At 39.7% G+C, this 23,380-nt stretch overlaps 5 protein-coding genes across 11 annotated transcripts in view; 3 read left to right on the top strand and 2 right to left on the bottom strand.

Moving 5' to 3' along the window:
* Positions 1 to 235: 235 nt before the first annotated feature.
* LOC146528512 (syntaxin-1A-like) overlaps positions 236 to 23,380 on the top strand; it is a 126,334-nt gene continuing 103,189 nt past the window's right edge. The window contains exons 1-9 of one of the 3 annotated variants that reach the window (XR_014879092.1): positions 236 to 395; positions 1,998 to 2,099; positions 4,093 to 4,186; positions 4,571 to 4,819; positions 5,464 to 5,537; positions 5,660 to 5,797; positions 6,041 to 6,151; positions 6,326 to 6,500; positions 6,687 to 6,738. Coding sequence is in view for 1 of the 3 variants with exons in the window: in XM_085203144.1 (XP_085059270.1) it covers positions 360 to 395; positions 1,998 to 2,099; positions 4,093 to 4,186; positions 4,571 to 4,819; positions 5,464 to 5,537; positions 5,660 to 5,797; positions 6,041 to 6,151; positions 6,326 to 6,397 (876 nt within the window). In the remaining 2 variants the exon portion in view is untranslated. Of the gene's footprint in view, positions 396 to 1,997; positions 2,100 to 4,092; positions 4,187 to 4,570; positions 4,820 to 5,463; positions 5,538 to 5,659; positions 5,798 to 6,040; positions 6,152 to 6,325; positions 6,570 to 6,686; positions 6,739 to 23,380 lie in introns of those variants that run through there. The other 2 variants (XR_014879091.1, XM_085203144.1) reach the window with 2 other exon arrangements.
* On the top strand, positions 8,158 to 11,178 carry LOC146528520 (uncharacterized). Its single transcript, XM_085202757.1, has 5 exons — positions 8,158 to 8,746; positions 9,012 to 9,167; positions 9,679 to 9,807; positions 10,333 to 10,412; positions 10,875 to 11,178. The coding sequence occupies exons 1-5, from the start codon at positions 8,624 to 8,626 to the stop codon at positions 11,101 to 11,103; spliced, it is 717 nt and encodes a 238-aa protein (XP_085058883.1). The 5' UTR covers positions 8,158 to 8,623; the 3' UTR covers positions 11,104 to 11,178.
* Positions 10,767 to 13,616, bottom strand: LOC146528519 (uncharacterized). Of its 2 annotated transcripts, XM_085202756.1 has the most exons (5): positions 13,429 to 13,616; positions 13,048 to 13,354; positions 12,538 to 12,717; positions 11,853 to 12,101; positions 10,767 to 11,333 (listed from the first exon to the last, which is right to left on the bottom strand). In XM_085202756.1, exons 2-5 carry the CDS (start codon positions 13,345 to 13,347, stop codon positions 11,292 to 11,294), a joined length of 771 nt encoding a protein of 256 aa, XP_085058882.1. In that variant the 5' UTR covers positions 13,348 to 13,354; positions 13,429 to 13,616; the 3' UTR covers positions 10,767 to 11,291. The 2 variants fall into 2 exon arrangements, with proteins under 2 accessions (XP_085058882.1, XP_085058881.1); XM_085202755.1 differs by having other exon boundaries at positions 13,048 to 13,615.
* Positions 13,905 to 18,136, top strand: m-cup (ankyrin repeat protein mann-cup). 4 transcript variants are annotated; one of them, XM_085202752.1, is made up of 4 exons: positions 14,053 to 14,332; positions 14,433 to 14,658; positions 15,632 to 17,207; positions 17,519 to 18,136. In XM_085202752.1, exons 3-4 carry the CDS (start codon positions 15,633 to 15,635, stop codon positions 17,873 to 17,875), a joined length of 1,932 nt encoding a protein of 643 aa, XP_085058878.1. In that variant the 5' UTR covers positions 14,053 to 14,332; positions 14,433 to 14,658; position 15,632; the 3' UTR covers positions 17,876 to 18,136. The 4 variants fall into 4 exon arrangements, with proteins under 4 accessions (XP_085058875.1, XP_085058878.1, XP_085058877.1 ...); XM_085202749.1 differs by lacking the exon at positions 14,433 to 14,658 and having other exon boundaries at positions 13,905 to 14,195; XM_085202751.1 differs by lacking the exon at positions 14,433 to 14,658.
* knk (cytochrome and DOMON domain-containing protein knickkopf) lies at positions 17,465 to 22,414 on the bottom strand. The gene is made up of 7 exons (XM_085202754.1): positions 22,234 to 22,414; positions 22,059 to 22,132; positions 21,590 to 21,738; positions 20,319 to 21,123; positions 19,842 to 19,968; positions 18,780 to 19,511; positions 17,465 to 17,985 (listed from the first exon to the last, which is right to left on the bottom strand). The coding sequence occupies exons 1-7, from the start codon at positions 22,274 to 22,276 to the stop codon at positions 17,855 to 17,857; spliced, it is 2,061 nt and encodes a 686-aa protein (XP_085058880.1). The 5' UTR covers positions 22,277 to 22,414; the 3' UTR covers positions 17,465 to 17,854.

The following is a 23,380-nucleotide window of genomic DNA, read 5'->3' as shown; positions in this document are numbered from 1 at the left end:
ATAACCGCGGTTTTCCTCGACACTCGACACCATGACGAAAAAATTGAAAATAAATTTAAACTAATATATTAAATTAAAATTTTACTCAATTTGAATAACTAAAATTTTCATTTTTATATACCTAACTTCAAAAACCTAAATAAATATGTATATACATCTACAAGTACAAAACACACAGTGTCAAACAATCGCCCCAGTTCCAGGCGGGTCATCAACACTCCGCCAATTCACTTTGCATCCGATGCTGAGCCGATGCGGTGGATAAGCGGGCGCGTGGTATCAGCACTCAGTGCCGTAGCGTTATCAGTACGCGATTAGATACCGCCCGCGCCGGCCGACCCGTGCCCACGAACCACGACATGAGGTGCAAGGACCGCCTGGAGGAGCTCCGTCAAGTGAGTACATACTAAATCCACCTGTTTATTCATATATGCAACTTGTATTACACTAAAAATGTGATAAACAAAAAATTCTTGATAATATAATGTTTCAAAGATGTTTTGAGCGTAAAATGTTTAGTCACACTATTAAAATTCCATTGTAATAAATTATTAGCACATTATAGTTGATAGTTCCTACCTTTATGATTGGTTATTTAAATATGGGTTATAGTTTAAATAACCACAACATCAATGATAAGTTTGTATGAATTTAACACAGAATTTCAAATTTCGTTTTAACTATTTAATAGTAAAAGTAATTATTATTTGTGTTACTCAATTAACTTCTATAAGTAAACATCGCAATGATAGCCAACGGCCGGTTCCATTCAACCCTATTAAGCCCGTATTGCACCGGTGCCATGTAGCGGCCTGACGGGGTCATCTAAACCCGTAATATGTATAAATGAATACGAAAATATTATTACTATAAGTATCTACTTATAATATGCAATAAATATAAACATGTTTACTTTAGTGATTATTGATGATCTGCACTTCATCGTACATAAATAAATATAGGTAACTAAGTACCTACTTCTTAAAGTTTCGTACAAACTACACTTTTATTTTTACTCCTGAACAAAAAATTATAGTTAAAATGTTATTGTTTTTTTATTTTTAATTAATTATGGCGAACTGATATTAAAAAAATAATACAACTTTATTTATTAATATGCATTAACTTTTACAATTAATATGTAACAACTTTGTAACAAAAACATTTTAGTTTGTATTCTAATATTTTTTACCAATTATTTATTTCACTATATGTGTATAGTACTTATGTATAGTACCTACGTTAAGAAATATTCCAAGCAGTTTAAACAAATCATAATAGCGTAACTGCACATACTCAGAAAAGTGTTTAGCACTTTTAAATGATATACAATATTTAGACGGCAATAATAATTCCATACTTATTAGATTATTTTTTTGCGAGATACCGAATGAAGTGTATTTGGTAAGTCACTCACGTGGCCAACTTTATGGGTGTGAAGTGATTCACGAAAAGTGATAAGTTTGTATGTATGCAAAAATTACTCTTTGCCATATACAAAATTTTGGGTAAATTGCACTTTTCGAATCGATGTTATAAGAATATAAGAATCTACATCTATATATATAAAATCGAAAGGTCACTCACTCATCACGAAATCTCAGAAACTACATGTGCTAAAAATCTCAAATTTTGCATAGAAGTTATTTATAGGACGTAGGTGCTCGCTAAGACGGGAATTTGCAATATTCGACTTCTAAGGGGTTTTTTTTGGGGTCGAAAGTTTGTATGAAACTTCGTTACTACAAATGCTAGGAGTCTCAAATTTTGCATAGACGTCACTAGGACGTAGCCATGGAGACAGAAATTAATAATAACATAGTTTACGCGGGTGTAACCGCGAGCGGGCCGCTAGTATATTATAAACCCTTAGTTGTGTTTTTATGTCCAAAAATTAATAACCTACCGGGCCGATTTTTTTTCACCAATATAAGGCTACATTTATACATAAGCTATATTTGAATTCAAAATACAAGCTAGATACGCCATATTTCCAGTTGGCGAGCAGCGCGGGCGTCTACAAGGACGGGGACGCCGCGGTGCAGGTGACCCCCGACGCGCCCCCGCTCCGCGCCGACATCGATGATCTCTTCAGAGAGGTTACTTGCCATTGTTCTACGTAAATATATGTTGTAAACACATATTCACTACCATTATATTTTAGAATATTAAGGCTTAATGACAATATATACTATATAAGTTTTATGTAAAAGTTAAATATATTTTTTTATATTTAACTTTTACATAAAACCTTCTTTTATTACAACCTTTTATAATAGTACATAATTTATCATTTTTTTATTATAATATAAATCTTACAAAGCGAATTCTAATGTTGTGTACTTTGATCACATTATTACATAATCACCTCAGCAATTACTGCAATAAAAATATTATAATAATTAAAATGCCCGCATGGCGCATGGCGCATGGCGTGTACTTCATACGGCCAGTAATGAGTAATGACAATGGCCGTCGCTAGTTGCGCTCATTAAGCTAATTAATTGTTTACGTAAAACATTTGGAGCTCACAATTAGGTACATTTCATTTAAATAACCTACATACCTTTCATCGTATTAAACATTCTACAACCAATGCAACTTCAATGCATTTTAAACTTCTGTACTAGTATAACCACTACACAATCCTGTCGTGGTGCAAGGGGACAAAGGGTGACTGTAAAAGCGACTAGTCCTGGGTCCAATCTTCAGTCTAAGAAATGAAATATTTATTAAAATTTACATTTCTTCGCTCTGGTTTAAAGGCAAAGCACCTTCATTTCTCTACACAAGAATACTATTCAAAATTCAGCGAAAAATGACGAACGGAGTGTCTTAACACTAGGTTCTCTGCCTACCCTGCTACCCTATGTACCGTGCAGAGCGTGACACTAAAAACCTTTATAATATAAAAACTCAAGGTAAATATACTAAAAAATACATATTTCGATGTAAATACACAAGTTTGCTCAATCAGTTGGGGCTTTATTTAGCGTATATGATGTTGGACGTCGTGAAGTCGGTCCGCGCTCGTATCGTGTTGACATTCAGTTTCATTAAACCTGAGTGACATCATGTGTGCACTATGTGATCTGAACATGAGTCAACACTGTAATATAATATCAGATTCCAGAATCATTTAAACTAGTAACCTACTTATTGTAAAATATACCTTAGCTGCGCAAAAACAATAATAGAAACAGAAATGTATAAAAGATGCAAAGTATTATTAAACTTTATTTTTAAGCTAGGGAAAATTATAGATAATAACTATAAAATTATATAATATATTTCTTGCTAACATCACTATGCGTCCGTTTGAAAGTACTAAATATCTACTTGCACAGGCCAGTCGTAGACGTGACAGATTGTGTGTTCGATGCCCAATCGAGGAAATGAAGTATTTATAATATTCATTTACTCACAAGAAAGTCATATTCAAATGTCTAAAGAATTCGGCGGAAAGTTGGAAACGAAGATGTCTTAATGGAAACGGAGTGTCTTAACAGTAGGTTCCCAGATTCCTTAAGTATACCTAACAGCCATACAACGTTTAACGCTGCATCAGCTCCAATTCAAATACCAAATTAAGGATATAAATGAAAGCTAAACGTTTCCGGTCCCGCATATAGGTCGTTGAGTACAATAGTTAACACAACTTAGACACTACTCACATTCTTAGTATGTACTTTACTGTGTACCTATGAGAAGAGTTACTATTGATAATACAATATATTAGACTCTATAAAATCTTTTTTATTTTAATAAAACAAGACTGCTCTGTGATTATATATTATTTATTAGCTTCGTTCGGTATCCAGCATGTAGCAGTGCAAGTCAAAAAGAAAGAAAACCTAGTGTTAATACACCCTGTTTACCAATATCCACCCAGTTCGAAACTGTATTGAGTGAGGGAACTCTACGTAACGCTTCATTTTGTTATCAGATCAATGAAATGAATGAATATAGGTAATTCATTCCCTTGAGTCGGCATCAAACCCAATAACGTCTCGTTTACAGTCACACGCTGCACCACGACTGCCTCTTCATATATGATATTAAAATAAAATCGCTTTATTAATATAATTCCAGGTAGAACAGATCCGCAGTTGGATCCACGACGTGAATCGAAACACGCAGCTCATCCGCCGCCTTCACTCCGACCCCACATATCACGCCAACAAACGTAACAAATTCTGTTATAATAATAATGCGCATACATACCAACAGACATACTCGTATGATTATGTACTAACGATAGGCTAGTTCAATGTTACTTCTTATCTTTGCTCATGTTTAAATTCGGGAGCCTTTAATAATGGGTAGTCTAAAGAGATCTAGAGACAATAAGGTACTTTTTTCATTACATAAATTTAATGTAAACTGTAAAAACAAGATTAATTATGAAATCTTATTATTCAGTCCAACAATATTTATTTAAAGTATAAAGATAATTTAAACTCCATGCTATCCCAGTTATATATTGTTAGACCTTGGTCTAACTATTTTGGAGCCTATTCAATACAAACTCTTTCCTCTTTCTAGCATTAGTATAGATTTGACATTTCAGAATTACAGGATCAACTGGACGAAGTGGTTACGAAGTCCAACGCCGTTGGCTTGAAAATATGCGGCGCTCTGCGCCAGCTAGAAGCGCGCGCGCGGTCCTGGGTGGTGGCCGGCGCGGGCGGCCGCATGGCGCGCCTGCAGTACGCCGCTGCGCGCTGCCTCTACGCCGACGCTCTCGAAAACCACCAACGTGCGCTGCAGCTGCTGAGGGACTATCAGCTGAGACTACTGCAAGACCAGGTCAAACTCAGTAAGTATAGAACACAATACAAGTCATATAAAATTTTGCACGATGAGTGAGTTTTCACTCTGCGTGGACAAAATAATAATTTTACAAAATCAATCTGTGTTTTATAATATGTATATGTGACCCTGCTCAATAACGCCTGCTGTCTAAAACGAAGGAGAAGAAGAAAGTCGAGAGCGCAATGTCTTAATAGGTTTTATCTCTTTCTCTCGCTAACCCGCTAGCGATCACAGCAAAAGATCTAAAAACGAAAAAAAAACATTATGATCGTTTAAATACAAACCACAACATAAAAAAAATACTGAAAATTATAATAACCTTTAAGTATAAAATCATTTTGTTATGACTAAATTTTAAATTCGAGGTAACGGCAAAGGGTGAACGGCCGGCAGTTACCTACTTTACTGCATTAGCGGAGTGCAAATAAACGTTAAATTAACTCTCAAAGTGTTAAAATATTGTTCATCGAACTCACCGAGTAAAAAACGTGACCTCCGACGTCACACTCCACACAGACGTTGTTTTATTAACGTATCCTGCATATAGCAGGATCGGCAGAGGGAACGGATTGACAAGCGCCGTTGACAGTCACACGCTGTGCCACTATGTCACATACAATACTAATAATGTTACGACATTTGTTTCAGCTAATTTCACGCTATCAGATGAGGAATGTGAACTCTTGTTAGAGTCAAACAACATATGCCTGTTCGTGGACAACGTAAGTAACCCTGATGCTCTACAATATACCTAGTTAAACGCGTTAGTGTCGATAAAACGCGGCGTAGTGGGAACACCACGGCGCTAACTTCTTTACTGTGTGTGTAATGTGTATGTCGGCAGTTGCACGCGGAGACGGCGGAGGCGCGGCTGGCGCTGCGCGAGGCGGAGTGCCGGCGCGACGAGCTGGTGCGCGTGGAGGCGTCGCTGCAGGCCGTCAAGGACCTCTTCCTGCAGCTCGCGCACCTCGTCGCGGCGCAGGTACTAATTATACATACTGTTACATTTAAATATTCCATTATCTCCAGAATTCGGCAGAAAATGGTAAATGTAATGTTTAAACGCTAGGTTCCCTCTGCCTAAGTGCCTGTCCTAATGTAGGTATGTGGCATACAGCGTGAAACAAAAAAAATATATACATTAGTGCTTAAACATCAAGCGTAGTGCTAGTTTTAATAATTATAATGAGTAATGATCAAAGTCTTTCCATAAATATTTTTCCAGCAAGAACAAATAGATAGTGTAGAATACTACGCGCTGCAAGCGACTGAGCACGTAGAGAGCGGAGGGCATGAGCTTCTCAAGGGCACCGTCAGTCGAAGAAAGGCAAAAAAGGTTATAATTGTAATTTTATGTCAAACCCAAAAGAGTTCTTAATAGTTCTTTAGCAGGTTCACACACGTATACGAACTCATACATTTTAAAATATTTTATTTTGTTGATAAAAATGATATCATTCTTGTTTTAAAATCGGCTACAATAAATATTCCCCTATCATTTTGATTACAGAAAAAGCTGGGTGTGATCATTTGCTTGATTTCTGGTATCATCATAGTGCTACTGGTGCTCATTGCCACGTGACAACAGACAGTGACCAGTCCTGAACCTGAGTAGCAACGTGTTTAAGCTGTGCGAGAAAATATGCTAACGACTATTTTATGGTGCAGTAAATGATATGTGTAATATCTGTATATACCTACTTAATTTATTGTAAAACCTAGTCATACAATAATAAATTATTTTATTTTACGTACTAGTGAGTTTTAATTTGTAATTTAAAATTAAATGCATATTACAAAAACGATCGTATATTATAGACAATAAAAACAACAATTAATAAATACATTTTATACTAATATGTGAAAATTATCTATATATATAAAAGGACTTGTCCTCACTGACTGAGGTAAGACGCACGCACAGCCGTAACCGCTGATGGGAGAAACGTGAAATTTGGACAGATGTTTACTTTCGTAATCTGGACACCCACTAAGAAAGGATTTTGAAAAATAATTTTAACCCTAAAGGGGTGAACCAGGGGTTGAAAGTTTGTATGGAAGAAAAAATTAAATCGGCGCCGATTCTTATAAAATTTGAAATTTATATTTTTAAAAGTATTTAATTGAACACGTGTTTCATCGTTTTCTAGAATTCTCCCCCTAAGGGTGCAAATAAGGGGTTGAAAGTTTGTATAGATTTTTTTTAAAATCGGCACCAATTTTTATAAAATTTGAAATTCAGACTCTTAAAAGTATTTAGTTGAAGTCATGTTTCATGGTTTCCTAGAATTCTTCCCCTAAGGGTGCAAATACGGGGTTGAAAGTTTGTATGGAAAAAATCTTAAATCGCCACCGATTTTTATAAAATTTGAAATTTAGACTCTTAAACATATTTAATTGAACATGTGTTTCATGGTTTTCTACAATTCACCCCCTAAGGGTGCAAATAAGGGGATGAAAGTTTGTATGGAAAAATCTATAAATCGCCACCGATTTTTACATAATTTGAAATTTAGACTCTTAAAAATATTTAATTGAACACATTTTTCATGGTTTATTAGAATTCACCCCTAAATAAGCTAGCGAAGCTGCGCGCGTCCGCTAGTTAAATATATAAATAAAATAAATATTAAAAAAATCGAGTATTGAGTCACACGAGAGTGAATCGTTAAAATTGTCGGGGTAGGCTTGGCACACTGCAGTGTGTCTAATTTAACTTAAATATCTGAATAACTTGAATTGAGTTTTTTTTCCCAAAATTTCGTTTTAGTAGGCAGAGTTGAGTGGCAGAACTCTCAACATCACGTTTTGCATCACGAGAGCGAGAACATTAAAACATTACATGTTTCATTCCCCGAGTGGGAATCGAATCTACAACTGTGGCGCTTACACTCTTACACTTGTGAGTTGTGACCCTTCGCCATGACGGCTACTCATTTCTACATAAACCTTTTCGTTTCTATTGACCCATATTGCGTGTTTAGTCACCCCCAAAGCTTATAAAATGATATATGTACAAATATTCATTGAAACCCAGAAATATTAATTATAATTGAATGTAATATTATAACTTGTTAATGCTACAAAAAAACTTATATTTATTTACTGGACACATAATATAAAAATAAACAACTCAAGATCAATAGCTCAACTAATGAAATTTACACGTATTTTATTCTGCCTCTTTTACTCTTTAAATAAAAAGGAATAAAATAATAGACTTACCAATGAAAATTATTAAACATTTTCATATAAAAAACTTATAATAATAATATATAATTATTTTATTTAATAGTGGCGTATGCGGGGTCGGCCATATATTGAACAATAATATTTTGTGTGTGGTTAGCCTTTCCCAATACATAGGCTAGCCGTATTTTTATTAACAATATTATTTACAGAACTCTGCCTCCCCGATATTGTCGTGGTACAAACAGAATTTCTAGAAATCTCGGCCTCACATACACAATATTATTGATAATACGTACTTTATTGACAATATTATTGTACGTGTTTGGCCAGGTTATCTTTACTTGGGTCATTAACACTTTTGACAGTTTACTAAAATGTTATTGATGGTTGTCAAATCACAATTTAAAAAGTCAAACAGAAACAATGAATTTATGTACAGCAATGTTTTTACTGTGATATTTATATATTTTTTAAATAATAACTATTACAAACATAAGATTTTGAATCTCTCTTTATGATATCTCTATATGTGTGCCTATATTAGTAAGGGTAGTTTACTAGTAGGTAATTTCAAAACTTTTTTTATGTTCATAAAATCATAATAAATAAACGATAAATGTCTTGCGAGATCATTATTCGCTACGCTCGCGATGAGGATCTGAGGCACCGGATGGAGCTTGTGCGGAATGGCTACTCGGACTACTTTTGGGATGCTTTCATTTATTTCCTTTTTCAGGAGGTACGTTTAGATCACTCATACAAACACTTGATTTTTTTTGTTTTCATACGTATAAGATTGATTTTTTTAATCATTACTGTGAATAGTGATGGGGTGGGAATTAAGTTTTATTTAAAATATATTTATTTATTTTTGTAAGAATAAATATATAAGCTAAATATCACATAAGAGTAATCATTGAGCTTTTTACTGTAAATACAAAACAATTTGTGTCCCAGTTCATATAGAAATATATCTGTAGTATGGTCTAATATGTATATTTCAGTTAACCCTAGAGGGTATAGTGCTGTGTGCGGCAGTACTATTTATCTTTGTGGGCGCTTCGGTTTCCACATGCTTGCTGTTGGTGCCAGCAGCAGCTTTGCTTGTTGCAGTTGTGGTCTCCTGCGTGCATCACACTATTGGTCAGAAGCAGGCACAAGTATGTATAATACTTTATGAAAACTAAAAAAATGATTATGAATGAACTGTAACTCTTGAAAACCGTTGAAGTGAGCTGAATCTGAATCTTATTTTCAGTTTTTTATATATTTCCTGAATTAATTTTCTCTCCTTAGTGTTAAATAACCCCTTAGAAAATAAATGTTTATAATTTTTTATTCTATATATTTTTTGTCTTTTTCCTCTGTTTTCCCATATAATCTAGTATAATATACTCTGCTCCTAAACTTACATCCTAGTGTTTGAAACATTAAATGTTAATTGGCAGAACTCAATTAACTCTTGATAACAGATGAAAATTATTGGTTCCTTTGAGCAGGGTGTAATTGACAACTGCCCTGTTTTCAGTTAGATGCTGTGGCATGAGGGGTTAAATTGTCTTTATGTATTATAAAAAAAATATTAGATAAGCATTACTATAAATCTTTTATGTACTGAGTTATAATTTTAGTTTTAAAAACTTTATTTTATATAAAATTATGTTTTTTCAGAGTGTTTCTAAAGAAATATTTGGCTTAGTAGCTGAAGTAAGAGGTGCTTTGTTATTAGCACCACCACCCAATAGTGCAGTGCCAATTCGAATTCAACTTGAACACAATAAAGACTCAAATTATTCTCAAGTAAGATTTTTATAAGCATTTTATTTAATAATAAAAATACTGCATTAATTATTCATTTTATAACTTACAATTTAAAAAATAAAACTTTTTCTTTTAATTTATTCTAATGAATTTTAAATGTTACAATACTTTACCTCTGAAACTTATCATTTTGTTAAATTCTTGTGAATATATTTGTTACCTTATTTTAGTTTAATGTTAGGTAGAAGGACTATCAGAACTTAGTGTTAAGGCACTCGGTTTCCACTAAGACACATCCATTCCCTACCTTCTGACTAATTCCAAAGACTGCATGCTGAGTGGCAGAACTCAATGCTGTGCTTTGCCTTGTTACCAGAATGAGAAAATATTTTTTTTTTATATTTATTTTCTTTGAGTAGAAATCGAACCCACAACCTATTGAATTTGTAACCACACACTGGTGTCTCTGTGCCATGATGGGCCTCGCTATTTGTAACCTTTGTTTGGAATAAAGAGTTTTTATGTTTATAATATAACTTAAGTTCACCCTTGACATGTCAATAGGTGATGGGTACAATAAGTGTGTCAGAGTGCTGGGGTCCCCAGAATGATGGTTGGCTGCATGCCCTTGTAGTGCATCCACTGTAAGTTGTTCTTTATATGTATTTAAACAAACAGCTGCTTTTTCACACAGCAGTATATGCACGCTGACCTATGGTCAAGGCACTTTGCTTTCTATTTATAGCATCATTTTCGAGGCATCTTCAGTGGTGATATTTAATAAAGTGCTTTGTCTACTAAGTCAATACATTCAGTTGACAGTAGTGAGGAACTACCAAACCGAATCATTGTGTTTACAGTCAGATGCTGCCCCACTGCAATATGATGGCTTCTACGAAAGATTTGCTAATATTAAGTGAATGTGTGCATATCCACCTGTATCTGTATCCATTAACAGTTTCAATTATATTTCTAATATATATAAATACAAAAAAAAGTTCACAATATAAAAAATATTATTATTAAATAATTCATGATATTATTATTAATACTTCTTTACATATGTTGTCGGTCACTGGCGTGGTTATTCATGGTGTGAATGGCAGGTGGCGCGGGCGCAGCGTGGGGCGCGCGTTGGCGGGTGGCGCAAAGCGCGGCGCCGCGACCGCGGGGCTAGCGGTGTTGCACGCGTCTACCAGCGCGCTGCAGAACGCCGCGCGCACCGCGCTCGCCGCTGCGGGGTTCAGCACCGTCGGCGCCTACGAGCGCCCGCTACTAGGCGCCGCACTGTCACTGCCCGTAGTGCGCCTCCACATCGATTTGCCGCAACCCTAACTCCAGTACACTGTGATCTGATATACACTTAATATATTATAAGATAAATATAACATTACATTTTATTTCATTATATTTCTCTTGTTCTTAATTTTCTTATTCTTCAATGTTGTGTACATTTTCTTAAGATACAGAGTTTATTTTGCTACTATTTTGCACTAACAAGTGACAATAGTATTTCTTTTTTCTTATTCCAAAATAATTTGTTTCACTTTCGATATTGCATGTTGCTGTAAAATAAAAAATATATATATTAGTGGACAAAAGCCAAATTTGCATTTACCTAAATCAATTCCACGCCGTATCTCACACATCTGCAGGTAGGCAGAGGGAACCTAGTGTTAAGATACTTCATGTTCTACTTTCCGCCGGATTCTGAAAGCATTGCTTGTTAAGTGGCGGAACTCAACGTCGCGCTTTGCCTCGACAACAGAGTCGAGTTTAAATATAAATAAATATTTCATTTCCTCGAGTGGGGATCAAACCCACAACCAGTTGCTTATGCAGGCACACTTTGTGCTTCTGCGCCACAACTAGCCTCCATATATCTAACCAAATTATTTTCATTTTAATGGAGAAAACACAAAGGAGGTTGTATGGTAAAAAGTAGATAATGTTACACAATAGAAAAATGCATGTTAAAAAAAAAGATTCAGTTACACAAATATATAGTTTTCAGATTTAATCTTATAAGGATTCCTTTTTTTTTCTTAAAAAGGTATGAAACCCTAAACACAAGATGGCCTTACCTTCTGAATATTCATGTTGTTGTTACCATCGCTGAAGTGTACATTCCGGCCGGCCAGCAGCTGCCGCGCGTACCGTCGCACCGCCAACATGCCGCCCCCCGCGTCCGCCTCTGCTTCCGACTTCGCCTCCAACAGCGTGTAGGAGAGGTCGGGGGCGGGAGATAGTGGCGCGCGTCTTAAGGCGTCGCTGAGCGCGAGGCAGGCGGCCGGAGATGCGAAACGTTGCCACACTTGGTTGATGTGTAAAACCTGTATATATGTTTTAAACCATCTTATTAAAAAGATGGTTCTCAGTCAGAATGTGTCAGTTGCAACTACCACTGACTTAGAAAACAGTTTAGCAAAAATGTGTGTATCTGTTATTATCTTGCTTTTGGCCAAGCTCATTTTGTGTGGTTTTCAGAAAACTACCTAATGCTAATATTCCTCATTCTTTGCTTTTTGCTCAAATTTCAGTCTGCATGTTAAATGACAGAACTTAACCATGTGTCTTGTCCTGATTGAGTAGGAAAATGAAAATAGTTCTATCTTCTTCTTTAGTTCAACACTATTTGCCACATTGAATCAAGTGTAGATTCATATTAAAATATTATTCCATATTATATAAGTTTAATTCCATATTGTGTAAAAATAATTATGCTATTATAAATATTGTATGAAGAATAATATTTGTATATTAACCTACCTCTTGTTCAGTTAGAAATGGTAGTAGAGCATGCAGGGCAGTGCGTGCCCCAATCACGCACGGTTTGTCCCATAGCACAGCAGCACACAACCAACAAACCAGAACTTTCATGTCAGATTCTGATATCAACCTCTGCTCTTCCCTCAATCTTACTACTATTTGTTCAATACTTGTCATTATCTAAAAAATAAAGCAGGTGTTTTAAAGACTTTAACCTAGTGTTATGACAACAGTGTTTTGTCTACCAGAGAAATTAAATGAAATTATTTAAAACATAATCATTCTACCATGTGAGAATCAATCCAGCGACCTCTTTGTTTACAGTCAGACATTTTCCCACTGTGCCTCAATGGCCTGGTCATTATCTAGTCACAGTAATTATATTGTATTAATAACAAACAAATTGTTTAAAAAGACCTACTATATATTTTAAAATGAAATATTAAAAAAATTAAGTATTAATGAATAATCTAAAACAACAAATGAACATTATAATCAGAAATATCTTACATTATCAGTGACTCTGCTTATAATCCTTTTATTATTTGAAATGAGCACCTTCAAGTAATCAGAAATAAATTGTGTGTTACACTCTGAAAGTTCTCTCAGGAGGTTTTCTAATAGATTAATTGAGTTGAAATTATATTGTGCCTCATCTACAGACTCGTTATAACTTGAAGGTTCGAGGTTCTCCTTCACACAAGTGTTTAACTTCTGAACTTCCTCTACAGCCCTCTCATCAGTGCATTCAGCAGGCACATCATTGCTATCGTCATCTTCTTCCAAACAACTATTTGATTCGTCAGACATCGAATATCTTAAGTGATACATTTTAAAGGTTACAAGTTATTGAATCAAGTAAAGTAGTAAGTATGTTGACTGAGTACTTACTACTTATCTAGTCATTTACATGTGTGAACTGTGTGAAAAAGATATTCGTAGGCGATAATTTATAGAAACGAATTGCATACAGATCTTTGTTAGTAATTTACTGTAATTAATTATAACTCATGATAATAATTACTGTAATTGTAACCGAAAATGAGCAACAGCTGCTTAATTAAATTTTCTGTCAAAAACACAACACAAAAACTTGCGGCGGCTATAGTCAATATTGTTTTACCGAATCTATGAATTGAAAAAGTTAACTCGTTGTATAGGGAAAGAACAATAAAAGTTAAATAAAATTGTAGTATTTTATGTATTTATTTAGTTGTTGTTATTCTTTATTTATGATGTGAGCCGAGCGTGTCAATATATTTATTTAGAATTGAATTGAAATCTTGATATATGGCGTTTCCATTTGGTACAATTGTACTAGAATACGTCTTTGTCACTGTCAACTGTCAAATGTCAACTTAGAAATGTCATTCCGCGAAAAGATTTAAGTGGAGTGGAGGGTGGTGCTCTTTGTTTGTTGTGGTCGTAATTTATTCGTGACAATAAGATAATCAATTGGGGAAAGTATTTAAATAACAACAAAAAGAAAGTGTAGGCGCGTCGAAGATGTGGGACGAGAACAGCAACGGCGATAACAACGTCCAGGATTTTTTAGATATGAAGCATTACGATGCAGTGTTTAACGATTTAATGCAAGAGTGCAAGCACAGCGCACCCGGCGCGCGCCTGTCCGCCCGCCTCCGCACCGCCCTCGAGAGGTACCTACCGCCCGCCCTGTGCCCTGTACACACCCTACACTGCCCAGACATCCCCTACGAAAGAGGAACAAAGAGTATCTAAACGAGAGATGAAAACTATATGCGCAAATGTATTTATTGCGTATCTCAATGACGATGTAATACATAATTTTATTTATATAACATTTCATTTGCATAGCTTGCAACCAATACAGAAATGAGTTTGATTTATTGTTCTTAAAAACTTATACATTTCAGATTTTTTTATATCACATAGTAAATATTTTGCCAGTGCCACATATAGTAGAGAAATTACAAATGATAAGAGATTGGATACACCCCAGCCAAAATGAGCCTAGGATTAAGTTCTGTAGAGTCATCCTTGTGGCTGATGATAACTAGAATGGCTAACAGAATTGACCTCATGTTCAAAAAAAGGATGATTGGCTGCACTAAAATAAATAAATATTTATATTTCTAATGTGTAGGTACATTGATGATACACTATTCCATTTTTATTATAGTGGTATTTGGAGAATATTGGAGCCTCATATATGAGTAAATATGTTACATATTACTTCTTAACTCAGGCCAGAAATTCATGAGTGTCTAAGGGCCACTAAGGTGTCTGAAGATTGTACTGATGTTACATAAAAAAAATATAAAAATCAAATAATTAGCTCAAATTATCAATAATAGATAACAAAGAAATAAATCTATTAATTTAATATCATTCTTTTCTACAATTGTCTGGACAAACTAGTATGTTTAAATGAAACAATATTTAAAGTATATTTATTTATTAAGCTTGATTGCAAGACAAAGTGTCACTATTTATTTATTATTAAATTACCATTTAATTTTTTTTTTATACAAACAACTGCTAGTCCTAATATTTAAAAATTAAATTATTTCATACAAATAAAATTGAGGCAGCCATGGTGCATGGGCACGCTTCGTGTGACTAAAATGCGATGGTTGTGGGTCGGATTCCCACTGTGGGGAATGAATTATTATTTATTAATATTTTATTTCTTCAGTCTGATATTAAGGCAAAAGTGCGACGATGAGTTCCGCCACTCAATTCAAATTCGGTGGAAAGTGAGAAACGCAGTTTCTTAACACTAGGCAGAAAAAAAAAACATAATTTGAGTACTAGCAAGTCACTCACAGTAACGCCCGCTTGAACTACGCGATTATTTGTTTATTTATAAACACAACTATGTTTCATTATTACATGCAGACAAGGCATTATCGTAATATATTATCACATCGCATAAGATATTTAATGACACATTGTGAAAGACAATTTTGACATTATGAGTTTTACAATAACGTATATATCTAACGTATGTGTACATATATTTAATTGGACTATTTAGAATTAGAGATGTCGATTACGTCTTTGGCCGATTAGCCGAATAGATCTCTTATTGGAGACGTTTGTGATGTTGCAGAATGCGGCCGGAGGAGCGCCGCAGCGTGTGCAGCCGCACGCGTGAGGGCTGCGCGCCGCTGTTCGTGGCGTGCCGGCGCGGCAACGTGGAGCTTGTGGAGTACCTGGTGCACGTCTGCAACGCCGACTTAGAGCAGCGCGGCGTGTATGAGGTGCCGCACGACCGCTCCACGCACCGCGTCACGCCGCTGTGGGCCGCCGCCGTAGCCGCGCGTCTGCCAGTGCTGCGTGCGCTAGCCGACGCCGGCGCCGATCTGGACGCGCCCAGCGACTCCGGCTCCACGCCCGTGCGCTCTGCCTGCTTCATGACGCATTTGGACGTGGTGCGCTTTCTTGCTGAGCGTGGCGCCGACCTGCACCGCGCCAACCACAGTGGCGGCACCTGCCTCATCAACGCCGTGCAGTCCGTGCCGCTGTGCGCCTACCTGCTGCAGCGCGGCGCCCGCGTGGACGCGCGCGACCACCAGCTCAAGACCGCGCTGCACTATGCCGTGCAGGAGCACCGCCTCGAGACCGCGCGCCTTTTGCTGGAGAGCGGCGCCTGCCCGCACCTGCGCTCTCGCGCTGGTGACGACGCACTGCGCACCGCCTGCCTTAAGGGCGCCGCACAGCTTGTAGCGCTCCTGCTCGCCCGAGTGCGCTATCCGCCCGCCCGCGTGGCCGATGCCTACGAGCTGCTGGGCGCTACGCAGCTCGACGAGTTCAATGACGTGGCTGCTGCACTCGCTTCTTGGCGCCGCGCCACCGCCTTGCGCCATACCGGCGCCGTCTATCTTGAGAAGGTCTTCGAGGAGTGCGACGACGACCAATGGGGCGACGACCGCTGGGGTGCTGACGACGACGTGGATGCCGAGCTAGCTGAGGGTGCGGGCGACGATGCCGGCTTGCGCGGCGCTGCGGCCGTGGCACAGCTAGCGCGCGGCGCGCTAGGGGGCGCGCGTGAATGGCGCTCTGCAGATGAGCTGGAAGCGCTGGCGGCGGACGTGGATGCGCTGCGCACGCAGGCGCTGCTGGTGGCGGCGCGCGTGCTGGGCGTGGCGCACAAGGACACAGTGTTCCGGCTGATGTACCGCGGCGCGTCTTACGCGGACGCGTTCCGCTACCAGCGCTGTATTGAGCTGTGGACGTGCGCGCTGCGCGTGCGTCTGCGCGCGTCGTCGCTGCTGCACGCGGACACGTGCCATACGGCCAGCGCGCTTACACGGCTGCTGCTGGACGCGCGCGGAGGGCGGTTGGAGCGCGCGCGCGGGCTGCCGCGGCACAGCGACGCGCTAGCGGCGTTCGCGCTGCTGGCGGCGCGGCTGAGGGGCGCGCGCGCGGCTCTGGCGGCGCGGCCGGTGGCGCGGCGGCAGGCGGACACGTTCGACCGCGCACTGCGGTGCGTGGCGCACCTGCTGTGGCTGCTGCAGGCCACGGCGCGCGGCGCAGGCGAGCGCGCGGCACTGGAGGCGCGTGTGCGGCGCCTGGTGGCGGCGGACATACGCAGTGCTCATACGGGCGACACGCTGCTGCACCTGTGCGTGTCGCGCCTCAACGTTGTGCGCTCCACCTTCTTTGGGGATGACGTCGCTGGGCCGGTACGTTCTTTATTTTTATTTGACAAAGTATTATTCCTCAAATATTATGTCATGTTGGTATTTGACTTAGATAAACGAATTATATCGATTATATTCATTCTAAATTCAAGAAATTATTAATTCAATTTAGTAACATAATATTGCTTTATTTTTGCTTTATTTTGCTTTATTTTTAATTTTAAATATCAACAAACAATATGATGACGTAATTGATTCATTTAAATTGATTCATGGTAAATTGAAATTAAAATACATAGTACTATTTCAGCTTTATTTATTCAGTGTTAATTTGTCTGGTTGGATATTTGCAGCCGGTGTTCCCGTCGGTGCCAGTGGTGCAGCTATTGCTGCGCTGCGGTGCGTCGGCGCGCGTGCGCAACGAGGCGCGCTCCACGCCGCTGCACGTCGCCGCCATCCCCTATAACTTCAGCACAGAGCTGGTGGAGGCGCTGCTGGAGGGCGGCGCGCACCTCGACCAGCCCAACAAGTTTGGCGACAGCGCCGCCGACCTCGTGGCACTCAACCGCGGCTCGCGCGTCTGCCCGCTGCGCCACACCTCACTCGCCTGCCTCGCGGCGCGCGCGCTGCTCGCCTCGAGCCTCCCGCCGCCGCCGCCGCACGCCCTCCCTCGCACGCTGCACGCCTTTCTAGACCTGCACCGCGCCTAGACCCAGCGCCACGGCCAGCAACCACGCCAAACCCGCTCCCAGTCTTGCCGCCGCACCTCGCACGCCCCCGCGCCGGTGCTTGTCCACAACGTGGATCACGCCGCCCATGTCTGCGACAAGGTATCCAACGTTAGTCTAACCTATCTATTGGTGCGAAGACTCTAGTTTAACTTACTACTTTACTCTACGCGGCTGTATATAAAGCTAATTGTTATTTATTTTATATGGTATTATATTTAGAAATAAAATGTTGTCGTCTTATCGGCCTTTTACTACTATTTTTATTCACAACTAACGGCTACAATGAAATTAGCGAGTGACATAATGATGGTATATCATACTATGTATTGTTATACGTCAGAAGTGAGAACACATCTATACAGTCATTTTCAGGATACGAATTGGGCTGTAGTAGTATAGTTGCTACTTGACAAACATTGCGATTACTCTTAATCACCGTTGAAAAACCGTTTTACTTTAATTAATCATTTTGGTATTCACACATTTTTTATTAGTGTAAATATCTAAATTATAAAACATAAATTTCTTTGTACGTTTTATTTAATTGTTTAATTTTATTAAACACTAGCGGCCCGCTCGCGGTTTCACCCGCGTGAACTATGTTATTATTAATTTCTGTCTCCATGACTACGTCCTAGTGACGTCTATGCAAAATTTGACTCCTAGCATTAGTAGTAACGAAGTTTCATACATACTTTCGACCCCAAAAACAACCCCTTAGAAATCGAATATTGCAAATTCCCGTCTTAGCGAGCACCTACGTCCTATAAATAACTCCTATGCAAAATTTCAGATTCCTAGCACATGTAGTTTCTGAGATTTCGTGATGAGTGAGTGACCTTTCGATTTTATATATATAGATTATAAATACAAGAAGGAGTACCTGCGTGGGTGAAAGAGTTATAGTATACGATGTCGGGCCACGAGGAGTTGGGCGTGACGGTGAGGCGCGCCGGCGCGCCCGCGCATCTCCACTGTAGCGAGCGGTTGAACGCCCGAAACGTTTCCCAGCGGTCGCGCCGCGGGTCCACGCCCACTGACAGCGCGCCTGAACATAGTCCGCCCGCCGCCAAAGGCGCCGCGCGGCCCCGTCGGCCGGCCCGTGCGCCCGCCAGCAGACGGCCCGCCTCCGCGCGCTGTGCCGCGTCCGCCAGCCGCTCCAGCCCGCCGTGCGCCGCCGCACCCACCACTAGCGGGTGGTACAGCTCGGGCGAGTGTGGGTCGTCGCCGCCCTCCACCCAGAAAGTGTAGGCCAGGCCGCGTCGCAACACCAGCTCGGGCGCCAACTGCCCGTTCACGTACCAGGCACGCGCCGGCGGCGGCCGCCCGCGCCCCGCCAGCCCGCGCGCACCGCCCGCCGGACCCAGCGTGAGGCGGAACACGCGCAGCGCGGGATCGGCGAGGCGCGCCGTGTCCCAAGGTGGCGGGGCGGCGGGGGTCGCTCGCGTGAATGGCTGGCAGTCGTCACGGTCGGCGCCGCCCGCCAGCAGTAACTGCACGTCGGTGGCGGGCCGCAGGCGATGGTAGGCGGGCTCGTCCATGTAGTCGAGGGCGCCCACGGCCCACACAATGAACACGGCGCGGTCCGTCGGCCACTCTAAGTCGAACTCCTCAGCTGAAAACATATTATATCATTTTAAATGAAACTATTTTAACCGGATTAATCACGTATATTTAAGATTAGCGGACCGAACTATAGGAATATTTATAAAGTTGTTTTCAGTTTAAAGAGTGAATTCTAAAAAACCATGAAACATAGTTAGTTCAGCTCGACCTAATAAAAACGTATTAAAAAGAAAAATATAAAGTATTTAGCTAAATGTAAATTGGAGAACAAATGCAGTCTTTAGTGTTTTCCTGGAGAGAACTTGTATAGGTACTATAGATATTTAAATGAATTAAAAATATATATTATGTAAATTCTATTATTACATTAAGACAGTACCAGGTTTGAGGTCGCGTCTGTAGTTGATAACGAAGAGGCCGTCCTCGTACGAGGCACCGAACACCTGGTTGGAGTCGAGCCCGCCCAGCACGTCGTCCCGGCACACGCCCATCCACCGACCCAGTACCTGTTTATAATATGTTCAAATGTATGGAAATATCTGTCTAAAGTGTGTAAGATTACGATATGTAACTCTTTTAAAGATTAACCTCAAGTTATATGGTTTACTTTAATTAGTGTATAAAAAAGAGTATGAACTAAATGGCTCGAATTTTATCAGTTTTATATAAAAAAGAGGCTGTCATGTTGCAGAGCTGTTGATTCGATTTCTACTCAGAGGGTCGAGTTATTTTAACTTACTCGCTCTGACGAAAGCATTAAAATCTGCAATGCAACATTTAATGTCCTAAAAATTTAAGCGGCGGACCGGAGGGTCTTACGGAATGTATCTCGTACGTCATGAAACTAAAAGAATACCTGTACGCAGGGCGCCAGCGCCGATATGTTATAGTCTGTAACGACCCCGCGTCGGCCCGCGATGTCCCAGCGCGCCACCGCCACGTCCGCGCCCGCCATCGCCGAGCGGTCGCGCGCGCCCGACGCGCCCAGCGCCACGTACTCTCGCGCTCCCACCAGCGCCGCCAGCTGCAGCGTCACCTGCCCCCCGAACACCTCCCACGCCACCTGCACGTCGCGGTGCAGTTGCTTGCATCGCGGCAGGCCTGGCTTGTGGCCCAGCGCACGGGCGCTTGCCGGTGACACGTTGAGCGCGTCCGGCACTAGCACGGTCGCGAGCGCCCGGCGCCCCCGAACGTCCCACAACGCTACCCAGTCCACCTCGAAGACAGTGCGGCCACCGGGCAGTGTAAGCCGCACGTCCTCCCCAGCGTAGGCGCGTGCGGGCTCGAGGTATCCATCCTCATCGGGCACTATTACGCCTCGTGGGGAGGGTTGCGGGCCTACTCCGGTCCAGAAGTAGACCTCCTGGTCGGGCGCGCCGCCATCGTAGCGCAGCTCGGGTATGAGCAGCGTGCGCGCGTCCAGCACGCGGACTGCGCGCGAGGCGATGTTGGCGGCGGTGGTGCCGGCGGCGGTGGCGGGCAGCAGCGGGGTGAGCGAGCGCGGCGCCGGCGCCTCGAACTCCTCGGGCACGTACACGTCCCCGAACGCGTTCTGTGAGGCGAGGTCGTACACAGCAAGCCACGTGACGCGCGATATACGCTTGCCCTCCGGCAGCTTCAGCATTACTTCCTCGTTGTTGTAGCGCTCCAGGATGTTAGTCCTGCAGCGACACCAAACATATGTAAATAAAATGCTCTTTTATCAACCTCACTTCCCCGGGGAAGTGAGCAATAGAAATTCTTATTGGCCCCAATTACTATTTCTAAAGTATTATTAGAAAGATTAAGAATCAACAAAGCTTTATAAAGAAAGGCAAACGTTCTTGAATTGTTTAATACCCACTAGTTTCGTAGGTATTAAATAATTCTAATAAAAAATCTACATTCAATGAAGAAGTCAATGTTTCAAAGTCAGCATATTAGGAAATTATTCAAATTTGCACAATAAATGAAATAAAAATTCTTGGAAGTCATTACTTAATTGTTACTTACTTACTTAATATTCTAAATACATTAAGTTCAACACTGGATCAAATAATAAAAGTAGTTTATTTTAAGTTAGTAATAATATTTTTAATGGTTTTGATAACTTGATAAATTAATTGCACAGGTGTTACAACAACTTACTTGCCATTCTGGTCAGCCACAATGAACCCTAAGGGACCTGGCCGACCGGAGTCTCCCGCCCAAAAGAATGTGTCGTCTCCTGTCCCGTCATAGTTAAAATCCACTAACAGTATCGTCCACTCGTCTACTGCATATACTTCACCTGAAACCTAGTAACAAAATACGTCTTTATAACATAAAACTTTTTAATATTTAATTTAAGATTCAATGCAAAAATTATTTTTTATTATAAATATTACTTTACTAATAAACTTACAAATTATCTAGAATTATTCAAAATGTTAAGTAAAATTTAAGTTACATATAAAAATATAATAAAAAAATATTCATTTTATAAAATATAAGATATTGTCTAACAACCTGTTTCTAAATTTATATTTTTTGCTCACCGAGTGACTAATAGAATTCAGAATAATATGCCATGGTCAAGTAACAATGATATGGATAAGTGAAAGTTTGTAATATTTACCTGGTGGTGATAGGAATTCAATTTTCCAATATATTTCCCCCTGTAGGGACCTGCCTCATCTTGACTAGAGCATTCTGAAATTTTAAACAAATATTATTGTTTATAAATCTTCACAAGGGGAGAAAGTTACAATAAAAATTACTTAAAATTAACTTAACAATAACAATAATCGTACCTTTAGCGACTAGAAGTAGAAACGATAAATAAATATAAAACATGTTATGTCTTAATAAAACAACATTTATAAATACATTTCACATTTAAAACATTTGTAATACTTTATAACTTTCAACACATTCACTTCCGGTATGTGTAGTTGGTCGACTTGTCAACTTGCGTTGAATGCGCGGGCGCAGCGCAGGGCAGCCGGCGGCGCTAGCTCGACGCTCCCATTGGCGGACGGCGGCCGGCGACAGCGTCTCCGCCAATCAGCGTGAAGAACTTTCACTTTTACTTAAATGTCAAAAATGAGAACAAATTAAGGCTTTTATAAAATGCTGCCAGCAATAAAAATATAAAAGATTTCCTTTGTCATTTCCTTTTGATAAATTGTATATATATTTTATTACATTTATAATATGTAAGCTGTGCATTAACTTCAACTAATATATTTATTTGTTTATTGTGAAATATAAAATAAAATATATAAAGAGTCAATGTCACAGTTTTAAAATAAAAAAGCAAATATATTTTTTTATAAGTTTTTTATATTTTGTGATGCTACGATTATGATCTCAGTTCACATTTGAATGCGGTCACGGTCTACAGTCGACGGTGTCTCAACAGTGCTTATTAGTTACTAGCTCGACCAGTATTTATCTACCAGCAATTAACTGATAGCGATTATCAAGTGCTTAAATGCTCTTGCAAAATCAAAAATTGATTTTATGAACTTTGTACTAAACCTTTTACGGTATGCAAATATTTCCAAGGATACATTATATTTTAATATATTTCAATTATATTACATATGTACAGATCTTGTATTCTAAAACTGGACTTACAAACACATACAATTAGATAATTACAATGACAAAAAATAATAGCGTCAGGAAAAAATAATAATAATAAATAAATACTACCATTTTATTTTTATTGATTTACTTATTTTTTTTGTTAATAAGAGTGAAAAAACCATCTGTCTTTATATAAGTATTATATTTAATGTAACTGAAAACATTCCTCAATGGAGAATTTTTGATTAGAAATCAAGACGACTAAGACAAAATGTATGTAAATAGTTCAAATGTGTAAACGAAAGTAAATTGCAACCCTTCACTTGTGTCCGTATTGCAATTTTACCGCAAACTTGTGATTTCTGG

Source organism: Heliconius melpomene, chromosome 19 (genome assembly GCF_056956725.1).
Source record: "Heliconius melpomene rosina isolate 202511_hmr_F chromosome 19, ASM5695672v1, whole genome shotgun sequence".
In the NCBI taxonomy this organism is placed as follows: Eukaryota; Metazoa; Arthropoda; class Insecta; order Lepidoptera; family Nymphalidae; genus Heliconius; species Heliconius melpomene.
The sequence above is the reverse complement of the archived record's forward strand: the minus strand, read 5'-3'. Positions and strand labels throughout refer to the sequence as shown.

Bases quoted from the DNA above. Each gene is read 5' to 3' on its own strand.
- knk (XM_085202754.1), bottom strand. From the start codon at position 22,276: ATGTTTTATATTTATTTATCGTTTCTACTTCTAGTCGCTAAAG. The intron at 21,739-22,058 runs GTAAATATTACA...TTTTGTTACTAG, and splicing joins TGAATTCCTATCACCACCAG to GTTTCAGGTGAAGTATATGC. The intron at 19,512-19,841 runs GTACTGTCTTAA...ATATGTTTTCAG, and splicing joins CAGACGCGACCTCAAACCTG to CTGAGGAGTTCGACTTAGAG.
- m-cup (XM_085202749.1), top strand. From the start codon at position 14,044: ATGTGGGACGAGAACAGCAACGGCGATAACAACGTCCAGGATTTTTTA. The intron at 14,196-15,631 runs GTACCTACCGCC...GTGATGTTGCAG, and splicing joins CTCCGCACCGCCCTCGAGAG to AATGCGGCCGGAGGAGCGCC. The intron at 17,208-17,518 runs GTACGTTCTTTA...GGATATTTGCAG, and splicing joins GGGATGACGTCGCTGGGCCG to CCGGTGTTCCCGTCGGTGCC.
- LOC146528519 (XM_085202755.1), bottom strand. From the start codon at position 13,368: ATGTATCACTTAAGATATTCGATGTCTGACGAATCAAATAGTTGTTTG. The intron at 12,718-13,047 runs GTAAGATATTTC...TTTATTTTTTAG, and splicing joins TAAGCAGAGTCACTGATAAT to ATAATGACAAGTATTGAACA. The intron at 12,102-12,537 runs GTAGGTTAATAT...ACATATATACAG, and splicing joins CATTTCTAACTGAACAAGAG to GTTTTACACATCAACCAAGT.
- LOC146528520 (XM_085202757.1), top strand. From the start codon at position 8,624: ATGTCTTGCGAGATCATTATTCGCTACGCTCGCGATGAGGATCTGAGG. The intron at 8,747-9,011 runs GTACGTTTAGAT...TGTATATTTCAG, and splicing joins TTTATTTCCTTTTTCAGGAG to TTAACCCTAGAGGGTATAGT. The intron at 9,168-9,678 runs GTATGTATAATA...ATGTTTTTTCAG, and splicing joins TTGGTCAGAAGCAGGCACAA to AGTGTTTCTAAAGAAATATT.